Consider the following 12600-nt stretch of genomic DNA (forward strand, 5'->3'; position numbering starts at 1 on the left):
GGGCCCTGGGTGTCACATGCCAGGCTAAGAAAAAATGAACTCTGAACTTGGAGCTTTTACTGACGTCTATGAGGGGGGCCAGCTGTACACAATTATTAAGGGAATGGAAAAGATTCTAGAGTGAATTATAATTAGAGAAGCCTACCTCATCATTTTGAAACATTGCAAGAGCTTCCTAACTGGTCTCTTACCTGCTGGTCTTTACTCTCTCACATCTGCCTTGACTTGCCAAGGTGATCTTTTCAAATGCACATCCAACCATACCACTACCCTTCTTAAAATACTTGTGCTGGCTACTAGATGGAACCAAGCTCTCCAGCCTCCTAGAAAGGGGGCTTCATGCCCGACACACCGCCTTCATGGGTCCTTCCTTCACACTCAACTGAGGCAGTGGCAGGAAGGGCTGAGGGGAAGGGATGGATTTGAAAGACAATGAGTTCGTAGAATTACCTGATGAGTAATCAGGTGAGGATGAGGTGAGGATGAGGTGAGGATGAGGCTGCTCCATGCCTGCAGATAGGACTGCAGACGCAGTAGCAAATGTAGGAGAGAAGAAGAGTGAGTTTGAGGTCGCCATAGAACATCCTCACACCCCTAGGACTTGTTGCAGGTGTGGCTCTCTACTGGTACTGTGGGATCTGTAAAAGAAGGGCCAGGCATGACCTCTACAGAGATGAGAATCCACGCGGCATTAGGAAATTATGGATTAACAAGAGGAGAGGGACAATAGGAGGCCTCTCACCAGTGGTAGATTACAGGAGGTGAGCTAGTAAAGATGTTAGTTAGTTAACAGCTAAATGCAGTTTTCTGCATTCCAGGAAGTACCTGGTAAAAGCCACAACAGATAAACCATTGCTTTTCATTGTTTCTGTGGCTTTAATGTTTAAACAGTGGGAGGACTAATTTGGGAATGCCTACAGAAGTATCAGGGGTCGCCTGGGTGGCTCAGTGATTTTGAGCATTTGCCTTTGGCTCAGGTCCTGATCCTGAGGTCCAGAATCGAGTCCTATGTTAGGCTCCCTGCATGGAGCCTGCTTCTCCCTCTGCCTGTGTCTCTGCCTCTCAATCTCTCTCTCTCTCTCTCTCTCTCTCTCTCTCTCTCTGTGTGTGTCTCTCATGAATAAATAAATAAAATCTTTCAAAAAAAAGAAAAAGAAATATCAGCAAGAGGGTTTTTGTTTTTTTGTTTTGTTTTGTTTTGTTTTTGCAAGAGAGGTTTTAAAGTTGTCCTGGTTATCTCAAATTAAGTTTGTCTTTTCAGATGTCTTTGGTCACTTGGCCTTACATGATCTGGTTACAAATCCTGAAGTTCTTTCTTTTGTGCTCGTTTTGAACTATCTGGAAGCACATGAGTTTTTCTTCTGCTGCTTTCTATTTCTTCTGGAGGATGTGGGACCAAAAATGTGTTTAAGCTGTTCTGGTCTGCCTTCCTGAAATGGGACACACTCTAGGGAGGATGCACAAAATGGGATGCTATTTTCCTTCTTAATGGAAGATGGATTCTAGCCTCCACTTATCTTTTTTCCTATATAACTAAGTAGAATCCACTGTATTAGTGCCCAGTCAATTTCAAGATTACCTGGTTCTTGTGATTCCTTCTGTGGTCGTTTAAATACTGCCATTGCTAGTGCCTGCGCTGCTGTGGCAGCAGCCCGTGGAGTTCACACGGCTGCTTGCTGTGGCTGGGTATGGCTCCCTGCTGGTGCCAACACTGCTTCCCATGAAGTATGCCCCTGCTGGCATGACTCCTTACCAGGGGGTGCCTCTGCTGCTTGCTGGTACCCTCACTGCCTGTGAAATGCATTCTCACTGGGCACACAAAGACACTTGCTGAAAGTCCTTTGTACCCCTTGATTAGCTGCTGAAGTTCTAGCCGCTGTTTCAAAGCCCCTTCACTTTGGGAACATACCTTCTGATAGGGAGTTGATAAAGCCATAACAGAGGGCTAATAGGTAGAAAGAGGCACTGGTCCTGATGTGCTCTTTCTTCCCTGGTAAAGCCTGCAAGCTCATAAACTGGACACTGATGCATCAGGATTTTCCCTCCTCCTTTTGAGAAACAGAGTCCAAGCCCTTTCAGTTGAGGTTATTGGGAGGCTAGCCAAAGTTATGGGCATACTCTTTGAGTCTAGTTTTCTTGCCTGAAAGGGTGATGGGGGCAGGTGAAAAGCCTCTGTAGTAAGCTTTGATGAATTTGAGTCTTCCCTTTAGTGACAGGTCATCTGTTCATGTTCTCCAGAAATGGTCTTCTCTCCTGGTGGGATCTCTCCTCCTCCTACAATGTCCCAAGTTCCTTGGGACTCTGGCACATCCAGTCCTGACCTCTCTGGATCTCTTAGCCTAGGTGATGCTAAGTGATGCTGTGATAGCAATCTTCCACCCTATCACACACACATACAAACACACACACACACACACACATGCATACACACACCCCAAATCTCAGTGGCTTCATGCAGTGGAGTTTTGTCACTTGCACAGAGTCTCCATCCTATGGCATTAGCATCTGAAATACATGCCTTCTGTATTAGTTTCCTAGGACTCTCAAACAAGGTTCCATAAGCTGGGTGTGTTTAAAAATCAGAAATGTATTCTCTCACCATTTTGGAGACTGGAAATCCAAAATCAATGTGTCAGCAAGGCTATGTTCTAAAGGCTCTAGAGGAAGACCCTTCCTCCTTCCTTCCTTGCTTCCTTCTAAATTCTGGTAGTTGCCATCAGTCCTTGGGGTTCCTTGGCTTATAGATGCATCCCTTTAATCTCTGCCTCTACCTTTACACAGCCATCTTCCCTGTGTCTCTGTGTCTCAATTTCCTTCTTTTTATAAGAATACCAGTCCTTACTTAGTACCCACCCTAATCAGTGTGACCTCATATTAAATTGATTATATCTATAAAGATCTTCTTTCCAGAGAAAAAAATGAGTGGGAAATATCAGAAAGGGAGACAGGACATGAGAGACTCCTAACTCTGGGAAACGAACTAGGGGTGGTGGAAGGGGAGGTGGGCAGGGGGTGGGGGTGACTGGGTGATGGGCACTGGGGGGGGCACTTGATGGAATGAGCACTGGGTGTTACTCTATATGTTGGCAAATTGAACACCAATAAAAAATAAATTTATATTAAAAAAATAGGGAAAGCAAAAAAAAAAAAATCTTCTTTGAGACACAATTCAACCCATAGCACTGCAAAGTTGTAGCTGAGGAAAAGAGATACAGAAGACATCCCATAGCTCTTAACAGTCTCATCTTAGAAGTGATACGTGCTGGTTTTGTTTACAGTCCACTAGCCACAGCATGGTTCCAACATAACTGCAAGGGAAGATGGTAAATTCAGGGAAGAACATGGGTATTTAGTGAGAATTACTGGTCTCAGTCACATCCTTGACTAGCTCATTTCTTCTGATTCCCAGAAGGTTCCTGAGCACACATGAGGCTGGATAGTCTCTGTGTCCTGTAAAATATCTATGAAGGAATATCATATGGTCCTGCAAAACATATTAAAGGAATAGACTTGGACACTGAGCAAAGGAAAGACAAGAAACAGTTTATATTATCTGCAAAACTATCCCATATTTGTTTGGTTCTTTGGTTCATCTTAATCCAGAAAATCCAAAACGGTGGGTAACAGGTTGGATCTAGTCTGTTGATGTCATTTGTGTGAACAACACAATGTTTAAGGAATGTGAATAAAGATCTAGATAATTTTCCTTGAACAACTGGAAGATATGATAACATCTGGGCCCATGTTTGCACAGAAAACCAGTAATAGGAAAACGGCCAAAGAAGGTCTGTTCCTTGTATAGTCCCATCTTTACAGTTCTCTCTACTTCCCACCATTCCCTATAGTATCGCCTACATTGAGGCTCAGTATCAGTTCTTATTTATCTTTGTGCTTTCACCATTATTTTCATATCTCTTATCACATTCTAGTGCTTGTAAAGGATTAAGCAATACCCAAAAGCTTGAGCTGTGTGTGAACTCATGACTTGGAGGCTGATTCCTGCTTTAGCCATCTGCAAAGGGAAAACTCCTCCTGTGTTTGCTTCATTCTCTCCATTCCTGTGGAAACCCAACACTTCTGACAATGACCTGTGGGTTTTCTGCAGCAAGCAATTCTGAGGCACTGGCTGGGTCTCCTACACTTCAACTCAATTCAATTCAATTCTGACACTATGTACCTAGAGATAGGATTGGACCCCACAAGTTATGGGCTCATTCCCACAAAACTCTCCATCATACACTCTTCAGGTGCCAGTCACAAATTCAGGATATCACCTGAGCTTTTGACCAGTATATATCGGGCTGTAAGTCGAAAAGGTTCCTACCACTTCCTCCTCAGGTTTGATTAATTTGCTAGAGAAGCTCACAGAATCTAGAAAAACTGTTTGCTTACTAGATTTTTTTTTTTTAAATAAAAAGACATAATTTACAAACAGCCAAACAGAAGAGATGCATATTGTAAGGTATGGGAAGGAGCACAGAGCTTCCATGCTCTTTCTGAGCATGCCATGCTTCCCCTATCTTCACATGTTCACCAACTTGGAAGTTCCCTGAGTCCCATAGTTGAGGGATTTTTATGGAGGCTTCATAATGTAGGCATGGTTGATTAGATCATGAGCCTTCAGTGATTTTTTTTTAAAGATTTATTTATTTATGATAGACACAGATAGAGAGAGGCAGAGACACAGGCAGAGGGAGAAGCAGGCTCCATGCTGGGAGCCCGATGCGGGACTCGATCCTGGGTCTCCAGGATCGCGCCCTAGGCCAAAGGCAGACGCGGAACCGCTGAGCCACCCAGGGATCCCCAGCCTTCATTGATTGACTCAATCTCCATACTCCTCCCCAGAGGTTAGGAAGTGGGGCTGAAAGTTCCAACCATCTAATCACATTGATGGTTCCCTTGGCAACCAGCCTCCATCCTTAGGTTACCTAGGGGTTTTCCAAAAGTTACCTTAGTAACATAAATGCAGTTGTAAAGAGAAGGTCTTGTTATGAATAGCAAGACACCCATTTTTCCTTTATGTCTCTGAAACACTTTAGGAACTAAGGACAAAAGATCAACTATTATAATAAAAGATGCTCCTATGGCCTTTATATAGGAAATCACAAGAGCTTTAAGAGTTGTGTGTCAGGAACAGTGGATAGGGACTAAATATGCATTCCTTATTATAAATCAGAGTATCACTCCATCTGCAATAGTTGTGACTAAAGGTGAATGGTTGACTAAAACCTGGAAATACCTGTGATGGGGATAGGTGTATAAATGTTTGCAGTGAAATACTTGCAATTGGGGTAGTTGCATAAATTTGAATATAATTAACATAATGCATGTTGACTGAAGTAAATCCTTATTGATACAGCTTTTTTAATGCCTTTTCTCTCCTTTTCAGACCATTGGAACGATCCAGTGAAGATGTGGATATAATCTTTACGAGGCTGAAAGAAGTTAAAGCTTTTGAGAAATTTCACCCAAATCTCCTTCATCAGATTTGTTTATGTGGTTATTATGAGAGTCTGGAAAAAGGAATAACATGTAAGAAATGCAACTTCAGTGGTGTATTTTCATGTATGGTTTGTGATCATTTGTAGTTATCCAATGGGGATAGATAGTACATGGAGTATTTATTTGCCAAATATTTGAGCTTCAACCAAAGGTATTAGGTTATGGGCTAATAACCTGATTTTTACTCTCTTTATTTTGTTTACTTGGTTCCATGTAAGCATTTCCTTAACTTTGTTCACAGCATATAAATGTTCTTCCAGGGTAGCCTGCAAGATGGAGCTGGAAGGATTCAGCTAAATCCTTAGAAACATAGTTATTTTCTTTACCCCAAGAAATATGTGAGTCAGTAAGAATTTAAATAAAGATAAAAGGACTCTTAATGAATCTTAATAGTAATGTTTGAATCAACCTGAGTGGTATCAATCTATTTTAGGTGTGAATAAGGGGCAGGGAAAGAAAACAAAAGGTGACAGCTGCATTAAAAAAAAAGTATTTTCTCATTAAAAATTAATGCTTTTCCATCTGTTGGGACACTTTTATGATGCATTAACAGGAAGTTCCATCCAGTGGGGTTAAATATCAATTATTCCTACAAGGAGGGAAAAATCAATTATACATATTCAAGAAGTCTTGAGATAGGATGGGTTCAGAGTTAGTTAATTAAATGACTTGAAGACATTACTAAGGTCACATCTCTCTCCCATTTTGTTTTTGTTTTTGTATATGTTTTGCTATGAATCCTCAGGTGTTGACTTTCTCAGACTTGACCCAAGTGATTCAAAGACAGCTATAGCAATTAGAGGCATCACATGTGTTGGGAGGGGAAAAATCCTCCCTACCCCTTGTGGTTCTTTTGGCTGGGCTAATAAATTTACATAAAACACTTTAATGGGATCAAAAATTATATTAAATTTCATAGATATGGTGGCGTCATAGATATGGGACCTAAGATGTGACCAAAGCAAGCTGTTTAGATGCTTTTTATTTTATTTATTTTATTTTTTATTTTATTTTTTTATTTATGATAGTCACAGAGAGAGAGGGAGAGGCAGAGACACAGGCGGAGGGAGAAGCAGGCTCCATGCACCGGGAGCCTGATGTGGGATTCGATCCCGGGTCTCCAAGATCGCGCCCTGGGCCAAAGGCAGGCGCCAAACCGCTGCGCCACCCAGGGATCCCTAGATGCTTTTTAGATAAAGAAACAGTAAGTTTGTGGAAAAACAACAACACAAAGAAACTTATACTTGGATACTAATTAGTGAAGAAACTAAGCAGAGTTTATTTATATAGCCTTCTTGGCCCTGAGTTCTGTATGTTTGGTAATAATGTGTAACTGCTGATATACGAAGGGTTCCTTTCACATGGGAGACTTATTTCCTGCTTTCCAGGGGACAGAGAGGAGAGTCAGAGTGTCTTTGCACTGACTGTTTCTCAAATAACTTTGATTCAAAATAATCAACATGCCTCTTTGGCATATTTTGCCCATCACATGACAATATAAAGATATCCTGCTGTAGGACTATTTCTTTTTGTGTCTGTTTTCAGAAGTCCTCCAGTAGACTTCTGTTTCATTGGCCAAAATTACATCATATACCCACATTAAAACCAGTCACTGTCAAAGATAATGGGATGACTGAAATTGGTTTGGACCAATCATGATTGCTTCACTGGATCTCACATCAAGCAAGAAACTCGATGCTCTGAGCTCTTAGTCCTGTGGAAGAGGATGGAAACTTGTATAAAATCTGTGTAAACTTAGATAAGAGGAGAGAAGGTCATGATTCTGAGTGGGAGACCAACGCTGTCAAACATTATTGTAGAAAATTTGGAAGACAAGCAAAAGTAAAAGTCACAATCCCCAAACTCAGAAATTGCTATTAACATTTTGTATCCTTCAAGATGTCTTCCCACATGTGTACACACAAACTTGGTCATGCTTATATTTAAAAAATTATTGATACATATTGTTTTCAAAGTGGCATTTATTTTTTACTGATAATCAGAAACTTTATTATTATTATTTTTAATCAGAAACATTATTATTTGGGGATGAGACTCTATTTTCTGTTTCCTAAGGCCATTTTCAAAATGAATCTTCCATGATTCATTTTGTAATGTAAAATTGATTGGCAAGTGGTAATGTCTTTTGGGGCCAAGCAGTTCATGATAACACCAAACTAAATTGCTTAGAAAGGCTAGGAATAGCAGAGTTACTGGAAAGGCCGGCTATGAACTCATCAGTCTCTCATCTTAAGCTTATTACTGCACTTGTCTAGGATGCCATTGTTGTTCTTATCTTTCCACAGCATGTCTTGGGAGTTTAGAACAGCTTGTCATCATTATCATGGCTCCTAGGAGCTTACTCTTATGCAAGGAGCACTGGCCCTGCCAGAATTCAGCTGTCCCACTGAGTTGTCATGTGATTTAAATTGAGTCACTTGATCTCTGACTCTAATTGTGAAAAGAATTTTAAAATAACAGATCATTCAATCTAGTTATTCAGCCAGAATGTTTAAAAGGATAGTTGGATTTGTATGAGATTTTTGAAACAGTATTTCAGCATGATTTTCGAAAGTACTGGTCTTAATGTGAGGATATGAGAACTAAAGTTCTATCTAAATATCTAAATGTTTTCTCTCTGAGTACAAAAGTAAAGCAAAATCAGGTTCAGAAATTTCTAATGAGAGTCATTTCCAAAGAGTAGATAATGCCTAATGCCTAAAAGCCTTGAATTTACAAAACATATAAGAAAACAAGCAGTGATAATACTAGTTAAAATTTTGAAAGCAGATTTTATTTTTCTTACTCATTTGCTGTCTAGCTTAAAAGGAGACATTATATTCTAAAAATACATTGCTTTTAATATAAGTAGACTTAGGAAACTGGGGTTGTAGACTAGTATTTTGTTGAATCAACTAACCTTGTTAATATGTGCCCCATCTAGAGTAATAATTTTCCAAGAATCACAATACCATGAAATTTATTTAAGATAAATTACATAAAACATCAATGAATTCTTCTTAAATTCAAAGGATCTTGTAGCATTTAGGATTATTATCCCTTAATACTACTCTGTAAATATAAGAGTTTCCTTTATTTACTTATTTATTTTTAAAAATTTACTTATTTAAGAGAGAGAGTGTGCGTGAGAGAACACAAACAGGGAGGAGCAGAGGGAGAAGTAGAAGCAGACTCCCTGCTGAGCAGGAAGCCTGACATGGGACTTGATCCCAATACTCCAGGATCATGATCTGAGCCAAAGGCAGACACTCAACTGACTTAGCCACTCAGGCGCCTCAAGAGTTCCCTTTAGTATAGTTCCACTTCATAGAATAAATAGGATACAGCTCTGTTGACAGATGAGGAGAAGAGAAATATGTCATGCTTTTATGAGAACAGATAGAGGAAGGGTGATGAGCTTTGCTAGATCCAGGTCATGCTTATAATGATCAGTGGTCATACGGTAAAAACAACTTACATTTGGTATATTTACCTTACTGTTTCTTTTGCAGTGTTTCGCCAGGGTGATATTGGAACAAACTGGTATGCTGTCCTGGCAGGGTCTTTGGATGTTAAAGTGTCTGAGACCAGCAGTCACCAGGTGAGATACTTTATTCTTTTTTTTTCTTTAAGTAGGATTTATTATTACTATTTTTAAAGACACATGAGGCCTATATCTTTTATGCCATCAAAGTTACATTTTCAAACTCCTTTCCTCTTTTCCATAGGAAAGGAGTTTGACAAGGGTTTGTTGAATTCTTCTGTTAAGTCACCCAACAAACATACATACTGCATATCTTCCATGGTTTGAGTATGGTGACAGGTGTTGGAACATGAGGTGCAGGAACCCAATGCTTGTCTTCTGGGAGCTTGGTATCTATTGGGAAATGCAAATGATTCAATTGCAATATGATAAATTGCTGTCATATAAATTGAAATGTAAGCAAAGGGGACAATCAAGTTTTTCTAGGTTTTTCCTCAGATTCTTCTTCCGTCTGGTATCCTTACTTTCCTTTGTCCTGGAAGTGATATCCTTATCAGCCTTGGAGGCACTGCAGTGATTCAGGGAAAATGAGGTTGATGCAGTCTCCCTATAAATCTCTCACTGTTTCTCTGCCTTATCTTCTCAAATGTGGAAGAACCAATAAGATATTTTTTTTTCCAAAGTGTGGAACTTGCTTGCTTGATCTTCATTAATGACCTCTGAGAAGCTTAGCATCCTAGTAGATAACACTGATTTTGTCTCCTTCCTCCTACCCCCACAGTGTTTGTGAATATTTAAAATTGGACTCAGACAGTCTCCTTTCACATCTGCAGTGACCTTTGCTCATCCTTTTTCTATGGGACCCAAATGTACAGAACTTTCACTTCGGAGCCAAGAACCTTAAATCTCTAAATGCCACCTTCAAGCCTCAGTTGAAAATGGCCCAAGTTTTCTATCTGCGTATTCAGCATTCACATAAAAACTATGGGAAGGGAATTGGATAATTATAAAATAAAAATAATTATAAAAAATAAATTTATAAATCAGTTAAAGAGACAAATAGCCTGCAGCCAAATACCATGTTTAAGACAGTGCTTCTGAGCCATTTTCATATGTAACACACTTCAAATGTGAGAAACATTTATGATGCACTAAATTTGGGATTTAAATTTTGTAGGAACGTGTGTGTATATTGGAGTTATGGGCAGTTAACCATCTAAAAATGGAAAAGTATCCCAAAGATTGTTGTTAAATGGGCATTTGGAGTTCAGAATATGGTTGCCAGTGTTATTCCCATTGTTATGGATGGTTAGAGTCTCAGGCCAGTGCCCAAGTCCTGCTTAACCCATAGATACTTTTTCTGTGCATCACTGCATAGAAAGTTCCATTGAAAACGGCCTGGGACTTGTGCCTTTCAACTTGTTGGGACTATCCCTCTTCCCCTCTCTCACAGAGCCAGTTTTCTCCAGAGTTCAGAAGGCCAATGTGAGAGGTGATTCTTATTCTTGTAAGCTGCCTCAGTTACTCAATGGAACTGAGAACAGCTAGTGTTCTTGGATATCTGTCATGTGCAGGGCAGTGTTCTAAGCACCTAATAGGTATTTGTTTACTCCTTTATCCCTCACAACAACCCTACAGAGTAGGTCATATTACTGTTCTTGTTTTACAGAGGAGGAAGTGAGGCCCTGACTGGTTAAATAATTTGCCCCAAGTAACATATCTAGAAATTAGGGGAAACAGGACTCAAACCCAAGAAGTCAGTCACCTGAACATAGACTCTGAGACCCTGCTCTGTGCTTTTGACTGAAAAGAAATGTGATGACTCCTGCAACTTCCCTCTCTCTGCTATTTGTCATCTTTTCCCATTTCCCCATGTCTCTTATCTCTGCACACCTTCCACAGCAGACTGCTTGCTGTCCTGGTGGGAACCCTCAGGCTCCTTGCTCAGAACTATTCCTGATGCTCACTGTGACCAGGTCACCTGTGTGGAGGTGCAGAGGAGACAGGGCCTAGTGGAGGATGATTCTCCTCGATCCTCTGGGTGGTCCTTGATGGGTGATGATAGAGAGAGGAGAGGAACTGAAAAGAGAAGGTGAGGAAACAGAGAAAAGGGGAGGAAATGAGAATTAAGGAGGAGAAAGGTGAGAAGGGAAAGAGAGCACAGGGAGGAAGAAAAGAAGAAAGGCAGAGCAGATGTACCTAAGGGATGAGAAATAACATCAACATAGATGTGCCGACACATCAAATGTTCAAAGCTGGCATGAGATTTTGATGGTATTAAAATAGGATTTGACCAGGTGCTCCTGGAATATTGCCCTGGACTAATTCTCTCTCACCATGGGGTCCTAGCAAAGAACAGCTGAGTAATACTCTGTTGTTAGCTGTGGGATTTTTAAAATCTTAACAAGCTTTTAACGTCAGCTGTGGTTTTGACCTCAGACCTATGCTGAGAACTTTCCTAAGCTGGGCTTGGTCTTGGTCTTCTCTTAAGTTATTGGGAATTCTAGCTTTATACTAAAGCTGGCTTACTGCCTTCTCTGTGTACTTCACCCTGTATTGTCTAGCCAGGGTTTTCTGGATATATCATTTATATCATTGAGATGTATGCAAGAGAAAGCTCATTGACTTCTATATCCTCCAACCTTCCAGAGAGAAGTCAGAGCTGGTCACTTGAAGGATATGGTTGCAGCAACATGGGAGGAGGAAGCTAAAAAGAATGACCAAGATGGACAGATCTCCTCCCATGGCAAGTTGCTTGACAGGGAGAAATAAAAAAGCCATTTCTACCTGTGCTGGCCTTATAATGGGCTCTGGATCTCTGCCCACTGGGGATGTGGCCAAATCAGGGTGATGAGTTAGCCAATCAGAATACTACTGTCTATGAGTCAGAATTCTCCAGAGAAATAGAACAAATAGAAGATGGGCAGATAGCTAGCTAGCTAGATAGGTATTTATTTTAAGGAATTGGCTCATGTGACTGTGGAGGTTGGTAAGTTTGAAATCTGTATGGCAAGCCAGATGGCTGGAGATCAGGGAAAAGTTGATGCTGCAGTCTTGAATCTGAAAGCTGGAAATGCCGGCAGATTTCCCATATTGCAGTCTGGAAGCAGAATTCTGTCTTCTTTGGGAACCCTCAAGGGAAACATGCTTACTTTTAAGTAAATCCTTCAAGTGATTGAATGAAACTGACCCACATTATGGAGGACAATCTGCTTCAGTTGAAGTCTACCAATTGTGCATGTTAAACACATCTGAAGATATTGTTTACAGCAAAATGTAGACTAATGTTTGACTAAGCAACTAGTTACCATAGTTAAGCCAAGTTGACACATAAAATTAACCATCAGGTACCCCAGTGGGTAGTGAAATGGGCTTGGGTAATGGGCCATGGGAGGAAAGCAAGGAAATACCTACAATTGCTAACTAAGAATTCAGAGACCAGCAGCAACTTTGCTAAGTGCCGTCCTTGTATCTGACATGTTAGGGGTTCTGTGTGTATAATTTCTAGGCATTCATGTCCTCTATTTTACAACTGGGCTTGAAAACAAGGCTCAAAGACATGAGGCATCACTTTCCCCGGGCCACACAAATGTGCATGGCCAAATGAAGATCTG

At 40.5% G+C, this 12600-nt stretch overlaps 1 protein-coding gene across 3 annotated transcripts in view; it reads left to right on the top strand.

The window, feature by feature from the left end:
- The window catches only part of RAPGEF4 (Rap guanine nucleotide exchange factor 4), a 284923-nt gene that overhangs the window by 42165 nt on the left and 230158 nt on the right, over positions 1-12600 (top strand). For all 3 annotated transcript variants that reach the window (XM_072751936.1, XM_072751937.1, XM_072751935.1), the window contains exons 2-3: positions 5390-5532; positions 9015-9103. In XM_072751936.1, coding sequence (XP_072608037.1) covers positions 5390-5532; positions 9015-9103 — 232 coding nt within the window. The remainder of the gene's footprint in view (positions 1-5389; positions 5533-9014; positions 9104-12600) is intronic.

This window comes from Vulpes vulpes, chromosome 3, assembly GCF_048418805.1.
Source record: "Vulpes vulpes isolate BD-2025 chromosome 3, VulVul3, whole genome shotgun sequence".
Lineage (NCBI taxonomy): Eukaryota > Metazoa > Chordata > Mammalia > Carnivora > Canidae > Vulpes > Vulpes vulpes.